The sequence below is a fragment of the Telmatherina bonti genome (assembly GCF_933228915.1).
Source record: "Telmatherina bonti genome assembly, chromosome: 17".
Lineage (NCBI taxonomy): Eukaryota > Metazoa > Chordata > Actinopteri > Atheriniformes > Telmatherinidae > Telmatherina > Telmatherina bonti.
The window spans coordinates 14,868,076-14,886,435 of NC_136615.1; the positions used below are offsets into that span (position 1 = coordinate 14,868,076).

The window sequence follows — 18,360 nt, forward strand, 5'->3', positions numbered from 1 at the left end:
TATATATATATATATGTATATATATATATATACACACATATATATGTATAAATATATATATACATATATATATATATATATATATATATATATATATATATATATATATATATATATATACATATATATATATATACTTATGCTGGGAATATAACGTATAACGCTTTTATTTATTTATTTTCATTTTGGCTCTGCCTCAAACCTACGTTAACCAATCAAGCAGAGCTTCATGCTGTAGTCTATGTCTGCATTGCTCAGCATTATGTATTGTGATTTTCTTTTTCTTTTTTTTTAATTTTTAAAAAAAAATTTTTTTTAGTAAAACGTTTAAAACATATTTTCCATGCATGTACAATCGAAGATGGAGTAAATGTCTGCTGCCTATACTGACAAACCAACTTTGTATGCAATTTTAAAAATATCGGTTTCTGTTTCAATTCTACTTCGCTTGATTATGATGGATACAACCAGAGTACTGTTTTGAAGTTGCACAAGCCCAAATACCAGTTAGTCAGTTTTTCACACATCAACTGATTTAGATAAATGCACATAGGACTTTTAACAAGCCCCGCCCTCTGGCGACGCAAAGGTTGTTTGGCCCGTGACGCTGCTTGTACACGTAGCCTAGTAGGATGTGTTCATTGAAGATGATGGCGGTGTGTCAGACTCACTGTCCTGGATATTTGTAAGAAATTATTTATCTATGTACGCATTTCCGACATCGGGTAAGAGTAGATATCTAACTTCATTAATAGTGTTACACTCTGAACGTTTTAATCTGGTGTCATTATGAAGCATTGAACTGTTACCATGTAGTTAGCGCAGGCTAGTAAGTTAGCAATGCTAACTAAGCAGTGATGCTATGCTAACTGACCAGGCAGTGAACCTGTTAAATTACGCCAAATGAGTGACAAGCGACCTGTAACGTAGCTCGTGTATTCCTGTCGGTGCTGACTGTGTTGGAAAAACCTAATGCCATCGTTTTCGTACTTGTCTTTATGCCAACTTTGTGTCGACTGAAGATATCAATGTTTTGCTCGGTATGGCGTTCAGGACATAATGAGCTGTGCAGCGTCCCCGTTAGCTTTTGAGTAAAGCACTCTGGACCCTTCCTCTAGGGCAACTTAAAGTGAAACTTAATGTCGAACAGGGCCATACCGAAGGGACTTAGCCTAGGTTATATAACAAGTTTCTCACAATGTTAATAGTTCACAGTTTCTGTCTAACTTTTAGACTTTTCGTAAGTTGGAATATTGGCAATGCTAACGTTAGCTTACATGTTTGCAGCAGCGATTGATGAATTTATAACCCCTTGGTAGATCCGGGATCACGTTTAACTCACCTGGCTAATTTGCGTCCAGCGTTAGCTGTGGCTGTCACTGATCTCCCTTTCTAGCATTTCAAATTCTCCTCGCAGCTTTGATATTCAGACACATGTACAGCGATTGTATATGAAGGACGACAGCATTTTTATCAAGGAATTTACAAGCCTATCTTTTATAGGCGGTATTGCTGCTCTCATACCATATAATTGCAAGTGAACAGTGATTTATTTTATTTTATTTTTTTTTTATGTAGAAGTACACAGATTAAATGAATTTTCAAAAACTGTGACCTCAAAGTAATTCTGTTTCAAATATCTTCCGGAGTTTGAGTTTGTCTTACAGCAACCCTAAAAACATTTGATCACAGTTTGAGAAGTGCTGACAGTCAGCAATTTTCTTCATAACATTTGCAAATTTACATTCCTTGAAGTCTGATAACATTAATTTAAATTGTATTGAGTTTGTGTGAGAGTCGCTTGCAAAGGGAGTGATTACATAACGGTTTCCAAGTCAAGAGACCAACATACCTAAACTATTTTTTGGGGTTAAAAAATACTTAAACTGAGTTTTGGGAATGAATATATATATATATATAGTGTGTGTGTGTATATATATAAAATATTAAGGGATATAAATGTTAAGTAATGAAATTAATGAAGAATTAACATGTTTATTGTAATTTGTGTCTCATGGAGGCTAAGTATTTTCACTAAACTTTTTCTTTAAATATATATTTCACAGACATGGTTCTGTTTACAGAAATATAAGACAAATACCTACCATTTAAAAAAAAACATTTTGAATCTGATCTGATTATTCTACTGTAGGTTGGTCTTTCACTATAATCAGTCATTATTTGTGTTTCAGTATGGCACTAAAACCACAGTAGCAGTGCAATGTTATTCATATATATAATTTTGAATAAGTAGGAAAAAATGTTTATATAGATAGATGTTTGACCACTACTGTGTGTAACTACCAAAGCACCTTAAAGCTGATGTAGAAGTTGCCACGTCGCACTATTTACACTAAGGTGTGGTACAGTTAATCGAAGAGACATGCAGCTTTTTGTTAACCATATCTTTTCCTTTTCTCTACCCAGCTACGCCTGACCTGAGTCTCTTCAGCGATATCTGTTAAAGTGAGCTGGTCCTCGGACCTGTCAGCTCTGCAGACATGCAGCCTCCTCCTCGAACTGGACCTCCAGGGGCCTCTGGAGGCCCTCCTCCCTCTGGGCCCAATATGTTCCGCAGGACCAGGCCTCAAAAGCATGCAACAGTGACTACTGCCACGATGCCCCCAACTACACAGCCAATGACAGACCCTTTTGCGTTTAGTAGAACTCCTCCTCCAGTGGCTGCAGGTGGTTTCCCAATGATGCCTAACAGCAATCCTCCACAGTTTCAAGCCCCACCTACTACCATGTACTCTCAACCTGGCTCAGGGCTTCCTCCACAACCACAGACACTGGAAGATGTCCCAGCTGTACCATCTGGTCCCCCACCATCATCTCTGCCTGGGGTGACCCTATTCAACCCCAACAATACAGTAACCCCTGGTGTTTTCCAAACACCAAGTTCCACAGGATATGTATCCTCACATGGTGAACAGGGCTATTTTAATTCAAGAGAACATGCGCCATCTGTGTCCACAGAATCACCACTTATGGCGGTAGCCCCAGCACCAACTCAGACACCTTTCAACCAGGAATTTCAAGGACAGTCTCCTTCTCATCTCATGCCCTTCCAACCGCTACCTCCCACCTCTTCCTCTTCCCAGTGGGCCCCTGATAACTCAAGTCGCCCTCCATCAGTTCAGAACTATTTCCAGCCAACTAGTGATCCACCACCACAGCCTATAGCTACACACAGTCAGATGTACCCCTCCCACAGCCAGTCACCCCATCATAATGCCTCCACCCCGCCAACTCAACCTGGGCATCCTCACAACCAGGCTTCTCTCCACCCTGAAAATTCTGGAAAACCACAGAGTTCCCAATGGCCAGACCCAAATGGACCACAGCAGCATAGTTCACATTTCCAAACTCAGAGTTACTACAGTCAAAGTTCTGCCCCCCAAGACTCCTGGTTTAACCAGCCTCCACAGGACCCAGGCTACCACCAAATGGGGAGTGGCTTAAGCTATGCTCAGCCCCTTCCTGACTCTGCTGGATCTCAACAGGCATCCAGCTCAGGACCTGGACCTAGTTCTGTCTCTGCCTCAGACCCCTACTCTCAGGAGTCTGGTACACTCTCATTGTTCTTCAAAGACAATGATGTTGAAAATGAGGAGACACTGGCTAGTGAAAGAAATAAAGCTGTGAATGGTATTACAGGATCTTTTCAGCATCACAGTGGTCCACAGGTCCACAGTGGTCATGAAGAAGTTTCTTTGGATTACCAAGGAGTTTTTCCACAAGATCATTCAAATGTACCTTATATGAATGAGGACAATCATCTTACACAAGGAAGTACCCAGAAGCCACCTGACACCCAGTTTGACCATGTTGAGAATTTGGAGTGTGTCCCAAACCAGGAAGTTTTACCCAGTGAAACACATAGCAGTCTTGTTGCATCCCATGGAGTTGACCAGTTTGAAACTGGGCCCAACCTGGAAACTCCAGATTCAATTCCAAGACCCATGAGGTCTGCCAGTGTATCATCCAATTATAGCAATATGAGCCATGGAAGTGGAACTGGCACTCGTCGGCACCAGGGAGTTGTGGGCACCTTTATTCAGCAGGAAAGCCCACGGCTGACTGATGATGCTAATCTATCTGCTGCTACAGGTGGCTACTTCGAGCAGATTGATACTTCTCCAGCTGGAGATGCAAGCGTCCAACAAAGCTCCCTGGAACAGATGTGGCCTCCCACACCAAGCCCTCCAAAACCAACTGGTAATTTTCAAGCCAGTGCTAATAGCTCTTTTGAACCTGTGCGCTCACATGGGGTTGGGGTGCGCCCTGCAGAGGTTGATAGGGCTAAAATGGTGGCAGAAAAAGGCACAGATTATAACTCTGGAAATTTGGAGCAGCCACCAGATAATATGGAAAATATTTATGGTTCAGGACACCCTCAGCCTGCTGGGACTGGAGGTGGAGTACCTCATTTGACACACCCGGTGGTCCATTCTCATTCCAGGCCTTCATCGCGTGCTTTTGGCACCAGTCGACCCTGTGAAAGTCCTGCCACTACTCTTTGGGCTCAGAATGATCCTACCAGCTTGGGGACTAATATCTTGCTCGCCCCTGCTGCGCCGACAGTTTTAGCCCCTTTACGAGAGCCCAGCACTGATGTCATTCAGCCACCAGAGGATGGTCCATTAGACCTGCAGCCCTCTAAAAGAACCCAGACAACTTCACAGCAACACTCAGAGAATCTAGAGAACCCACCAAAGGTGAGTGATGTAGAGCCAGCTGACCCTCAAAGCAACCTGGGCTATGCATCTCTCCTGGTATCTGATTCACTTCATCAGCCTGTTTTAATTGCCCCGCCTGTTTCCAATTATAGTGTGATTCCTCCAAGTACACCATCTCAATCATCTAGTCAGAGTAATCTTAGGGAAACCACCCCTCCTGAAAGATCATCTGCACAGCAGCAGAGTGCTAGTACCGTCCAGCCACCTTCAGTACCCTCTAATCAAAATCCACTCTTTTCTTCTGGTGCCACACCCTTCCCTTCAACTCCTAACCCGGGTCCACTCAATTTGACTCGAGAAAACATTGCAGTGGCAACATCAGACACAACAATGCCTCCTCAGTCTGTCCACCCTCCCTTTTCAAGGGGCCAATCATTGAGTGGAGATAGCCAATCTGCTGTCCAGCTTAATTCACAGGGATCTTCTCTCCTGGCTGCTTCTGTCTCTAATCATAATCAGCCATCAAATTACGAACTGCTTGATTTTTCTATGCACCAATCACACTCCCAAAGCCAAGTGTCTGGTCAACCTTCTTCTCTGCATGAGTCTCCACAGTCTAGCAATGGATTTTACCTACAGGTCACTAAAGACTCTCAGCAGGGGGTAAGAGTGGAAGGGAAAGCCTTTGCCCACACTCCAACTTCTTCATCTACCCCACAGGCACCACCAGCACCTACCCAAGCAGCTGTAAGCACTCAGCAGCCCCCAAATAAGTCTTCTAAGCAATCAGATTCTCAGTCTGCACTGCAGGAGCAAAAGGATGCTCCTTATGCTCCTGTAAGCGGAGCACAACCCTCTCGCGGTCAGTATTCAACCCCAGTGCAAGGGCCTGCTCCAGGCACTGCTCCTGTTCCTCCAACTGCTTACCCTCCGGGACCACAAGGGCCAGCACCACCGGGGACTTCCCAACCAGCTCCAGGGGAACCGCCTCGACCACCATCCACTGCAGGCAGCCATCAAGGCTATGGGCCTCCTCCTGTGCCGGGGCAGGCTTACAGTGGCTATTATGGCAATTATGCAGAAGGCCCAGATGGCAGAGCTCCTTATCCTCCACCTGGGGATCCAAGAGCACAGCCATATTATCAGGTAAGTTCTAAATCCTTTTTTCTGTGCTAAATAATGAATATTTATCTGCCATTTTTGTGAAATAAGAGAACAAAGCAAGAGGAAAATGTGACAAAAAAATCCATTTTTAATTATACCCTTTTTTCAGGATGGTGCATACCGGGGCAGAACTGATCCTTGGTATGGCAGATATGATGGACCAGGTTACCGTGATCCAAACTACCAGAGCAGAGAGCCACAGCCAGATCGACCCAACTCAAGGGCCAGTCAGTACTCTGACAGACCCTCATCAAGGTTAGTGAAAGTTTTAACTGAAGTCTGACCTTGTAATCTAGATGCAGTGCACCAAATACAAGGTTGTTTATTTATAAAAAAAAAACTGTTTTTCAATTTAAATTAATCTTTTACATAGTTTTACTTTAAATATATTTGTATATTTGTAGTGTAAAAGTCATACTTTGTCTGTTTTTCTCCAAAGGCAAGGTTATTCTGATGATTATCACCGAACAAACCGAAGTGCCTACAGTGAATATTATGCAGATTATCCCAAACACTATGATTATGGAGGTATGGCCAGCAGATCATGTAGATATTTAATTGTAAAGTACTGTATGATTTTAGAATGGTTAAAATGAAAAGTATGACTCTTTCTTCTTCTCAACCTGGTCTTTGCTAAGGATACAACTATGGACAATATGACCCCCGGTACAGAGGATATTATGACCATTCCTACTGGTCTTATTACGATGAAGCATACAGAAACAGCTACTATAATCAACAGATGTATCCTAGCAGGTATGTATCAAAAGCCATTTACACATTTTGTGTGTTTAGACTTTTATAAAATTGTGATTACCTACATTATTTTGTAAAAATATTACAAGCTGGTTGAAGGACGTGTTCTACCATTGAGAGGCCTGTTGATTACTTAAGGAAAAGCCATTTTGTTTACAAACTGTTTACAATCACTTTCAGGAAAGAATGCTATGATGACCAGTGGCGGTACTATCCTGGTTATGATACCAGTTTTGATGATGAAAGCCGTCGTGGTAGAGACATGTATGGTGATGACTTTGACCGACGCAGCGTGCACAGTGAGCAGTCGGCACACAGCGTGCACAGCTCTCACAGTCACCACAGCAGACGGAGCAGCTTCAGCTCACGATCACAGCAGGTAAACATACAACGGGTCAGCTGGCATTCACTTCTTCAAAGCAGTTTCTTCTCTGGGAGAATGTTTTTCTCTGCATTTTGTTTTGCTGAATCACTTTTAATTTTACTAGTATGTAAATCCCACAGAACTGCTTCTGTCATTGATATTTTTAAGTAAAGTACTTAAAGCTGCTTAAAGTTTGATTTTATAAGCAGTCTCTATTAGGAGATTACAGGTATTGGGGATTGTATGAGGCTGTAAAGCTAATATTTAAACATTAAATGTCAAAGTTTAAAGTTTCAGTATGGTCTTGAATGAGATTTACATCATCCCACTGCTATGAGGGCATTCTGAGTGTCATTTTGTTTTATTAAATGTTTGTCTCTTTGTTCTTCTTTTTTCTTTCTCCCATGCATCTCACTCCGCAGAGCCAAGTGTACAGGAGCCAGCCTGACTTGGTATCTGCAGTTTATGACACCACATCATCCACTTTAGCTGTGGATTACTCCTACGGGCAGTACCCTAATCAGGCTGAAGCCTCCCAGAACTACAGCCAGTATCTCTATCCATCAGAGTACACTGCAGACAGCACCTGGATTGCTCCTGAACAACGTTAGTTTATAATCCTCAGTTTCAGCACAGATTTAGTTAATCTCTAAATGCCAGTAGGCTCCTTACCAGATTTTAGTTAAGTATTGCTGTTCTGTTTTTATGTCCCCTCTAGCTCCCCCTCGTCCAGCAACTCCAGAGAAGTTCACCATGCCCCACCGCTGTGCCCGATTTGGACCCGGTGGACATCTGATTCAGGTCCTACCTAATCTTCCCTCAGCCGGACAGCCTGCTCTTGTTGATATCCACAACATGGAGGTAAATTTTCATAGATAATGTTGTAGATGGCTGCTGTTTATTTGTTAATAAATGTAGAAATAATTTATAGATGCTCTTAAAACATAGTATAAAACCTAATATTTTGTCATCTGCTTCTCTTTTCAGACCATGCTACAGGACACCTCAGATCAAGCAGAACTACGAGTGTTCCCTGGACCCCTTATTAAGTGAGTATATTTGGGTATCTCTGTACATTATAAACAATTTACAGTCACTGACCTTCCAAAAAATATCCCATATAATTATATTATTTAGTTCCTCCTTGACTTACATAAATAGTCACCATCGTGCTCTTCTGTCAGCAACTAAAATGACCATCGAGTTCATACCTCAAAACAAAACTTTCAGCTGTGGTGCAATAGATTACCAACCATAACCGTTAAATACCATTAAATCCACTTCACTGTCAATCTGTTAGATACTACCAATCATTCCTTATAAAGCACTTAAATTTGTGCAGAATGTTTGCATTGAAGGTCCTTTGTGTGAATATTTTAAAATATATTGGTTAGGCTTTTCCCTGCTGTCTAACATCTCATGCTGTACCATCAGGGAGGAGACTCATAAAGTGGATGTGATAAAGTTCTCCCAGAACAAATCGCTGGAGTGTTCACGTGATAACAACTTGTTGGACAGAGACTCTGCCCGCCTGCTCTGGGATTTCATTGTACTGCTGTGCAGACAGAATGGGGTAAGACTGAATACTTTACTGTAAATGTATTAATATCAATGTATTTTCTTTAAATCATCTTGATTGTGGTTCTTTATGTCTTTAGACCGTCGTCGGTACAGACATTGCTGACCTCTTGTTGAAAGAGCATCGTTCTGTGTGGCTACCAGGAAAAAGTCCCAATGAAGCTAATTTAATTGATTTTAACAATGAACCGTTGGAACGAGCAGAGGAGGAGCCTGGAGCTGGACCGCTATCCCTTCTGTCTGACACTTTCATGATCGTCCCAGAGAATATTGGAAAGGAAACAGAACGCTTCAGGGAGCTGCTATTGTTTGGCCGCAAAAAAGTAAGAGATGCACATGCTAACTGTATTACAATCAGTTCATTTGAACTAATTTAAGGTATAGAATAAGAATTTTTTACTTTTTCTGTGCAATAGGATGCACTAGAAGCAGCCATGAAGGGAGGTCTCTGGGGTCATGCCCTTCTGTTGGCCAGTAAGATGGACAACAGGACGCATGCACGTGTCATGACAAGGTGAAGTACCTACGAGATTAAATTATGACTTAAAAAATTATGACTTTTGTTTTTAATTTTTTTTTCTCTGCTTTTGTTTAGATTTGCCAATAGTTTGCCCATGAACGATCCTCTCCAGACAATATACCAGTTGATGTCCGGAAGGATGCCTGCATCGGCCACTGTAAGGGATGCCTTGGCCTTCTGTCCACTTGTTTGTTTTCCTTCATTTAAAAAGAAACAGAAGTTTATGCAGAAAGATATTCCTGGTGTCATGATATGCATGTCTCTTTTGGTACCTCATCTAAAATACTTCTTGTATATGTGCAGTGCTGTGGAGAGGAAAAGTGGGGTGACTGGCGGCCTCACCTGGCCATGGTGCTGTCAAACCTCACACACAGCTTGGATCTGGATACTCGCACAATCACCACCATGGGTGACACGCTTGGTAGGATTGTCTAAGAAATCCACTATTTAACAATAATTAACTGAACAGCTTTACTCTTCACCACAAACCGTAAAATCACTCTCTTTTTTTTTTTTTCTTTGCCCAGCTTCTAAGGGTCTGACTGATGCTGCACACTTTTGCTACCTGATGGCCCAAGTTGGTCTGGGGGTTTTCACAAAGAAGAGCACCAAGATGGTTTTAATTGGCTCTAACCACAGGTTAGTTTGATAGGCAGGAAACACACAACTCTGAGAGGTTGTGTGAGATAACCATAAAGTTTACAGAAAACAAGACCTGCAACTTTCTGTATCGCTTCATTTCAGTTTACCCTTTAATCAATTTGCCACCAATGAAGCAATCCAGAGGACTGAGGCCTATGAGTATGCTCAGTCTCTGGGCTCCCAGACTTGTTCACTGCCCAATTTCCAGGTAAGTTTTTACTTTCATTTCGTTGTCTTGATATGTTAAACAAGCCAGTTCAAATCAAATGAGAACTTGAATACACTGTATTGATTTTTGCCACGTCTGTGTTTCTAAGGAATAATCTGTGCTCTTCTGGACTTTCATCAGGTGTTCAAGTTGATCTATGCATGCCGCTTGGCTGAAGCAGGCCTGTGTGCCCAGGCCTTTCACTACTGTGAAGTTATCTCAAAAACTATCCTTATGCAGCCTTCCTTCTACTCTCCAGTGTTCATCAGCCAGATCATACAGGTTTGCATGTGGCCATCCTAGTCACTTTTCCTTCTCATTTTTATATTATGAACAATCTGCACCAGATTTCACCTGCTGACATGTCTCACTTTTATCCTGTTTGCTGGCAGATGTCAGAAAAGCTGCGTTTTTTTGATCCACAACTGAAGGAGAAGCCTGAGCAGGAATTGTTTATTGAGCCTAACTGGCTGAATGACTTGAGACAGCTGGATGGACAGATTAGGGTGAGGAAAAGAGTTTTTACACACTGATAATTTGGCTTTTAGCTGAATCTATTGAATAATAATTTCGTCTGTACTATTTGGATTGTAGTTCCATTTAGAGTTGAAACAGGCAAATATGTAATCATGGTTGCTTTGGTCCAGTTCCAGGACTCAGAAAGGCCTTGTTTCAACTTAATTAGTCAATTATTCTATCATATTTTCTGTGAACATTCAAAAGAACAATGTATTGACTTTAAACATAAATAGTGATTGGTTTACATGTAAAGATTTGACACTTCTTTTTGTACCAGACTGGTGTGATTACCTGCAGTGTGGACAGAACAACACCTGCACAGTTTGACTGCAGCAGTGAATGTTCAGACTTGGACCAACCCACTCCTCCTGAACCTTACAGTATGCCGATGGGAGTGGACGGCCCTACTCCTGACAACCCACTGATGAGCTCATTACTGCCTGGGCCTCCACCACAAGCAGTACAGTTGATGCCTCCAGGTGTGTTTGGGTGTATTCAAGCTTTTTTGGCCTTTCTCTGTACTGCGTTTAAGTAGTTTTGAAATGTCATTTCTTGAACTGTTTTGCAGCTCCCACCTCTATCCTTCAAGATGGCATGGCTCATCCTCAGCTTTTACCACCTAATGATGCACCCCAGTTCTATCCAGTACCCCCAAGTGGACCACCTGGTCAGGTCCCTATGCCAGGTTTTCTACCGCAGGATCCTGGTCTTGCTCCTCCCCCCTTCCAGCCTCAGCCTGAGCAGTCAGAGATGTATCCAGGAGCCCCTCAGCAACCCTACCCTCCTCCACATATGAGCCAAATGTCACCACACATGCATCCCCCACAGATGCCACACTCACCTGTGCAGATGAACCACCCACCACATCAGATGCCACCGTCTCCTGGCCATATGCCACCTACGGAGTATCCATCCCAGACTCCCTCAGATATGCACACTACTCAACCAATATCATCCTCCCCACCAAGGAGCTCTGTCACTCCCCAGATGGACTTGTTTGACCATATGGCTACCATGGTCAGTGTCTGGCAGTCTGAATGTCCAGAATATCAATATACAAATGCACATCCCTCAATTTTACTAAATGTAATAGAAAATGCTTACTTTGTGGTCTTGCAGGGGTCTGGTAGAACACGAACTACTTCACAGTCTTCAATGCATCTGGTAGGTTTGTGTATCCAAATTCAACTGCTGACAAAGTGCAAAGATGAGACAAAACACTGAAACCATCTGCTTTGACCTGTTTGGATCATGTGCTCTTGTAGTTGGTAGTGAGTCCTAATGTGAATGAGGCCAGTGTGAATTAGACCTTGTTTGTTTTGGTTGATCAAAATCTGGATCTGAGAAGTCGCCTGCATCAAAACCTTGTGCTCCATGAGTTATGTTTTATTGTCTTGCTTTAAAATGTTGCTGCCATTATAGTTTGGAGTTGCTGGTTCCGTTGCTTTTTAGCAGCTGAAGCTAAATAGATACTGTCGGAACCTTTATTTATAAACCTGGCTAGGTTTGTTTTTTTGTTTTTTTAAATCCCCAGCCAGCATTTGTATATTGCGCTGCGAATAAATCCTGATATTTTTCATGAATACCTATTTGTAACACCAATCAGTATTTACAGGAGTGTTCTCTGTTTAAAAAGAAATCAAAGGCTTTTCTGGTAACTACTGTAAATAGTTTGACTCATAGATTTATTGCAGTGACAGCAGTAGAGAAAAAAAGATTGTCATTTGTCCTGGTGACAATGCATTTATCACGTACTATTAATTATGTATAAGCTCACACACTATATAGGAGTTTGTAACTCGGGCAGTATGATTAGTTTTATTAATCAAGGCGGCAGTGGCGCAGGTCGTCCAGTGACTGGCAGGTTTGTTGTTCAGGTCCTGTTCAGCAGTCAATTGGTTGTTGTGTCCTTGGGCAAAACCCTGCTTTGCTTCAATATCAGCATCACCCTGTGTGAGAATAAATTAATGTTTTTGTGGTGTTGAAAATTTGGGCCGTTGGCGCACAATGACTGCCACGTTTCCATCAGTCTTCCTGAGGGCAACTGTGGCTGAGTGTGGATGAGGAGTGGATAAATAATGGATACAATGTAAAGTGCTTTAAGTTTATCAAAGCACTATTGAAATCTAATCTATAATAATAATTAATAATAATGATGATGATAAGCATGTGTTTTAGAATTTTATCTGTCACAAAAACTGATACGAGAGGTTTTTCCGCATGAATGTTTATTACCTGCATTTTGTTGTTCAGCCATCGGGTCGCAGCTCTCGCAGAGCATCTGAGTCATCAACGCACTCTGGTGGAAGAGAGCGAAGCAACTCTGCTGTGAAACAGTCCTCCCCACCTCCACCCTCTATTCCTGAACAGCCTCGAAAAGAAGAGGCAAAGAAAACCAGGAAAGATTCTCCTAAAAAAGTTTGTGTTTCACACATTATGCTCTCAAAGCTTTGTTCTGTGCTCGGACACTGTACTTTAGTGTTCATTATTTCTTTTCTTTGCAGAGCCGTGGCTGGCGGGACTGGATCTTCGGGAAAGGGAAGAATGAGGCTCACCTGCCAGATGACAAAAACCCCTCTGTAAGTTGCAGTAATTTTACGTATGGATTTTATGTAGACTGTATTTGCTTACAGTTTTACAAGTTTGACATTATGTTGTGTGTATTTTCAGTATGTGACGGTATTGACCAAAATAATTTTTTTTCTTGACAGATTGTGTGGGATGAAAAGAAACAGAGATGGGTTGACTTAAATGAGCCTGAAGAAGAGGTTGGTTATCATTTGTTTAAGTTACGTACGAGAAAAAAAGTTAAACTAAATATTAACTATTTCGAATGGTGTTTCCCCCTCGTCCCTTATGTTAGAGTAAACCCCTGCCTCCACCTCCCTCTGGCTTCCCAAAGATGCCTCAGATGCCTGGGCCTGGAGGACCCACTGTTCCACCAAGTAGTGGTCCTCCTGTCAACATGTTCTCCAGGAAGGCAGGTGAGATCAGCGTTCTTAACTTTGGATTGTAGTTATAAAATATGTGTAAAGTTCAAAAGGGTCTTCATTGTCATTCTTCATATTAACATTAAAGGCAAATTTGTTCATCTAAAAATCCAGGACAACACAGGCAGTACATACAATCACCATAGATACAACAATAAAACAATTTGGCTTCACAAATTGATGAAGAATAAAAGAATTCCTAACTCATGTATGCATTTTTTTGTCTTCTTTTTAGGTACCAAGAGCAGATATGTGGATGTTCTGAACCCGAGTAGATCAGCTAAACCAAGTGGATTGGCCCCTGCTCCGGCAGACATCTTTGCTCCTTTGGCACCAATGCCCATGCCCGCGAACCTATTTGTGCCTAGTTCAGGTGTGTGAATGAATTAAATGGGAATTGTAAAATAGTGCATCTTAGATAACAATAAAAGCACCAAACTGGCTGTTAACTATTGGAAACATAGATTTTTTTTTCCATGAGAAAAACTTTGTAAAAGTATAAAACAATCTGTGATATGCAAGCTGAAATTAAAATGCAGATCTTTGAGTTGACGACACACACCTTACAGAGCTAGAACTACATTAGATTTTTAAACTGATTTCACGGCTTCTGTACTGGACATTTGTGTACTTATTTTTGTTAAGGTTGTGTGTCTTGGGGTTTTTTGTTGTTTTTTTTTTTTTCCATAAGCTGTAAGGGAGAAAATGCCACATCTGCTTTTAATGTCAGGAGCTCATAGACTTAGGCAGTGATTTGTGTTTTACTATAGAAATGAGACAATAGAGCAATAAGGATTAAAATGATTAAATACTTTTGTCTCTGTTTGGTGAAGCTCCTGACGATCAACAACCTCTGGAGGGCAGTGAAGGTGGAAGTCATGAGCAGAATTCACCAAATGCCAGCGCAGCACCGCAGGTTTCTTATTAAACTACTTCTGGAATCATTTTGCACATTTTTACCACAAAATAACTTTTTCTTTAAAATGTATTGATATTTTCACCCAGTTTTTAATTTGAAATCTCAACAAACCTTTAGCATGTTTACATGAAAGCTACTTTTATAGGGGATAACATCAAACCAAAATCTCTACATATTCAAATTTTTTTTTAATCTGTTGCATTTAATCTGCTCAGATGTTCAACCCGACGGTTTTACAGCCAGCCGCAGAAGGACCTCCTGGTGCTCCTGATGGCTCCCAGTCTGGGGAGGTAAGACCCCATTCGTTCTCTTTAGCTACTACTGGAGCAACTTATGCTACCAGTGCCTGACAGCTAACACAGCCTGTGCAGTTTGCTTATTTCTGAGTTAATGTGAGACAGAAGGAACTTATGAATGCATGCATGTCAACTTTTAAATCTTGGTTCATTATGCTGAATGCCTGAATAATTATAATTCTCTCCATGTCTGCTTTTTAAGAACATTTTTCTAACGCTGATCCATTTTCATTCTGAACTGTTGGATAGTGAAATCAGATCTAATCAAGTGCATGAGAGGTTATTAATACGGGTTTGTGTGTTTTGTCTGCTGTTCTTCTCTCCGCCTTTTTTTTTCTTCTTTTCTTTTTGAAGCTTTCACGTTCTAGCTCAATGAGTTCTTTATCACGAGAAGTGAGTCAGCATTTAAACCAGGTACCTCTAGTTGGGCCTCAAAGGGTCTCTTCTCATTTCTCCTGCCTCACCACATCACCACCAGCACGCTTCACACCCACTATGTCGCCCGTTAAACCCAGGATGTTGTCTACCTGCTCACCTGCCCACCGCCTCCAGCATTATCAGCTGATCTCTGTATATATTTGAAAAGAAGAAAATGGAAAAAAGTAAATTATAAATAATTGAAAACTAATTGGAGTTGAAGTTTATTTTTTAGCCATTTTAGCATTATGACTTAAATGTCAATTTCAGTCTGTTGGTTAGCTCACACCTTTGATCCAAAAGTCCTGATGGATTAACTGTCCCTCCAACGCTGCAAATACACAACTTGCCAGTGGAAATATCTCAACATTTTTTCAATGTTGTTAGAGAAAATCTTAAAGTTTTTACAGCATTTAGTGGTTCCAAGGTGGTGTATTCTAGTTTAGCGAGCTTTGTCTTGAATTATTAACTTTTCATTCACTGGATTGTGTCATAAAATTTTGCATCAATACTAATTCTATGCCTGCTGATCATCAGCATGTTGGTGTCAATATGGGTTTGTTTATTTTCTCTCCTAACTCCACAGAGCTGTTAATTTGGCTATAAGTATTCTTTATAGCAGTGAAGTATTTCTATGGAAAGTAAATCCAAAGATCATACTTGCTGGAGACTGTTGCAGGGGAGCTCCGTCTCATTAACCTGACACACAGCTTGCATGGCTACTAAAATAATGGTAACAGTGGTTTGCGATGCGGCGTTACTGTGAATCCATCTCACGCGGTTTCTCCACATAACCCATGTTTCTCTCTGTTTTTTACGTTTAATTTGGCTCGTGAGTGCATCATGTTATCTGTCTCTGCTGTAATCTAATTCCGTACTACTTTCATAATAAGTAGTAACTCTTCTTTTTCTTTTTTTTTTTTTTTTTCTTCTCTCACTCTTCCTCGGACAGGGTCATCCTGCCCAGGGAACTGCACCCGCCAGCGGTGTCACCTTTTATAACCCTGCACAGTTTGCAAAGGTTTGGTCTAAGATTGAAAGTTTGGATAGTTTTGCAGTTACTTATATTTTCCTTTCCTACATTTCACTGTATAATCTGTCCTTTCTGCTGTTTTTCCAGGCAAGCGCACCATCAGGAGGTGGAATGCGCTCTGGGCGCTTGGGTGGTCCACGCCAGTACCCCATGTTGAAATAAACATGATTCAGAGATTTTGTAAACATAATTGGACAGAGTGAAGTCCTACTCAAGAGTAAATGAAGCACATGGACATACTACTCTTTCTTAAGGATTCCTCCTTTTGCCTTCACTTTAGAAGAGCATAATCACACCATGTCAGTCTTTGTCCAGCAACTGAACCACTTTGTTTTTTTTTTTGTTTTTTTTTTAAAGCCCAGTAGTTATTGCTGGTTTATTCGTAACAGTGTTTCCTTGAAGGGCTTATTACTGCATTCGAACAGGAAACTGAGTTGAATAATTAATTTAATTATGGATAAACACTTATCCGTGAATGCATTCATAAACAAACTGTATGTTTATGTAGGCATAATTTAGTGTACAATAACTGCATTGCTCTACTAAAGCTGCCCAGTTTCCCCTAGAATATAACACTGTTAACAGAATGATCCTCTCTTGTCCCATTTTATGCTTGTCTCTGTCTGAAGTCTGAACGTCTGCTTGTACGTGTGAAGGATAGAAAGAAAGTGGCACCTGTTTACTTTGATGTGGACGTGTGTGTGAGCTCTTCAGTGGTCGGTTGGCTGCAGAGGACGTTTTGTGTGAGAGTGATTTGTTTCGGTAGCGTTGCTGTGTTGTTGGCTTTTTCTTTCAGTTGCCCCTCCAGTAAAAGAAGCATGACAACAAAGGACTGCCATGTTAAGATGCAGCTCTTTTCACATATTTATTTAATTGTCCTCCTGCACATCTGCTCTTCACTTTTAAACGTGTCAGGGTCTTTTTTTTTTTTTTTTGGTCCACATTTAGCTCCAAATTCTTTGTAGTATTTCACATGTAATCAAATGAAGGGGTGGTCACAAAAGCAGGAGCCAGGATTGCAGATGCATTTTAAATGTTGCTGAAAATGAATCGATCCAAATATTTGTATATCAGATTGATTGTATTTATGACCTGTAGGCATAAAGGTGTGTGAGCGTGTGTGTGGAGACTTTTTTTTTTTTTTTTTTCTGATAAGCTTTGACAAAATGCATTTATGATTGAACAGATTATACAAATCATATTCTGATCATTTGTATCAGCTGCTTCTGCATTCAAATAAATCTTTATCTAAATTGTGAACTGTGAGTTAGTAGTAATTTAAATACTTTGTCTCTTTAATTTGCTGACATTGATCCCAAATGTTTGATTCAGTAACTTTGTAGACAAATTTGATTAGTAAAGGTTTCCTTTTGTTTCAGAGGCAGTTTTCCCACATGTTAGGATTCATCTTAAAAATTTACAAACAAAATGTAGAAACAAATGGTAATAAAGGTTTGTTTTTTTTTTTGCCCTGTAGCACTTTTAAAGAGCTGTCTAATGGTTTCATTAATTACATAAAATAGTGCTTTTGAAATAAACATGCAGTTATTTCTTTTTTACGCAAATTTCAAGATCAAATATGTGAAGCATCAGAAAAACTTGTGCTTGGTGTTTTGAGTCAGTATTAGTATATGCAGACATATCTGCAATAAACAATGTCAGGTTGTATGAGATTGCATTACTTTAAAAATTTAACTTTTAAATACAAGGCCAAACTCATGAAAAATGTAACATTTCACAGCAAATGTCAACGCACTATGCAGGTTTAGAATTAAGTAATCACCATCCAGTATTTTTTTTTAAGGATTCTTTATCATTGCAAGGTAAGGCCATTTACAGTATATAAGCATTTAACACAATAAATGGTCAGGATGTCTGTCCAAAAAAATACAAGAAGTTCCCAACAGATTGTACAAGATCTCAAGATACATCTGGATCCTGGCAAAATTCTGGATACCATGATCATAACAGGAAAAACTCATCACTGCAAGAGAACAAATGAAGACATAAACATGCAACAAACACCACAACATTGCCAAGATTATCATTATCAGTGACTAATGTATAAGATGACTAACATAAGTTAGAAATCATAGTGATGGAAATGAACTGCTTGGTTGAGGTCTGCACTCAAATGCTTTTCTACTGTTTTGTCATTCATGTTTCTCATACCAGATACAAAAATCCCATTAGGGTGGGGTTTCCATTTATAAGGTTTTTTTCCCAAATAAAAAATGTTTGGACATGCATAACTGGTAAGATTACAGCTGCT

The 18,360-nt window shown here is 40.6% G+C and overlaps 1 protein-coding gene across 2 annotated transcripts; it reads left to right on the plus strand.

Moving 5' to 3' along the window:
• The first annotated feature begins 636 nt into the window (after window positions 1–636).
• Window positions 637–17,303, plus strand: sec16a (SEC16 homolog A, endoplasmic reticulum export factor). 2 transcript variants are annotated; one of them, XM_079256679.1, is made up of 30 exons: window positions 637–685; window positions 2,428–5,828; window positions 5,956–6,101; window positions 6,286–6,374; window positions 6,485–6,602; window positions 6,783–6,981; window positions 7,389–7,572; window positions 7,685–7,827; window positions 7,954–8,015; window positions 8,401–8,539; window positions 8,625–8,867; window positions 8,961–9,058; window positions 9,140–9,221; window positions 9,368–9,485; window positions 9,592–9,703; window positions 9,809–9,914; window positions 10,056–10,196; window positions 10,307–10,420; window positions 10,711–10,912; window positions 11,002–11,450; window positions 11,553–11,597; window positions 12,687–12,851; window positions 12,938–13,012; window positions 13,145–13,201; window positions 13,297–13,417; window positions 13,659–13,796; window positions 14,257–14,339; window positions 14,558–14,632; window positions 16,008–16,076; window positions 16,176–17,303. In XM_079256679.1, exons 2-30 carry the CDS (start codon window positions 2,502–2,504, stop codon window positions 16,248–16,250), a joined length of 6,975 nt encoding a protein of 2,324 aa, XP_079112805.1. In that variant the 5' UTR covers window positions 637–685; window positions 2,428–2,501; the 3' UTR covers window positions 16,251–17,303. The 2 variants fall into 2 exon arrangements, with proteins under 2 accessions (XP_079112805.1, XP_079112804.1); XM_079256678.1 differs by having other exon boundaries at window positions 644–725.
• The last annotated feature ends 1,057 nt before the right edge of the window (window positions 17,304–18,360 follow it).

What these genes read in the sequence shown, in the direction of transcription:
- sec16a (XM_079256679.1), top strand. Translation starts at nt 2,502, where the DNA reads ATGCAGCCTCCTCCTCGAACTGGACCTCCAGGGGCCTCTGGAGGCCCT. An exon ending in TATTGTTTGGCCGCAAAAAA is followed by an intron (nt 8,868 to 8,960) that starts GTAAGAGATGCA and finishes TCTGTGCAATAG; the next exon opens with GATGCACTAGAAGCAGCCAT. An exon ending in ACCCTGCACAGTTTGCAAAG is followed by an intron (nt 16,077 to 16,175) that starts GTTTGGTCTAAG and finishes CTGTTTTTCCAG; the next exon opens with GCAAGCGCACCATCAGGAGG.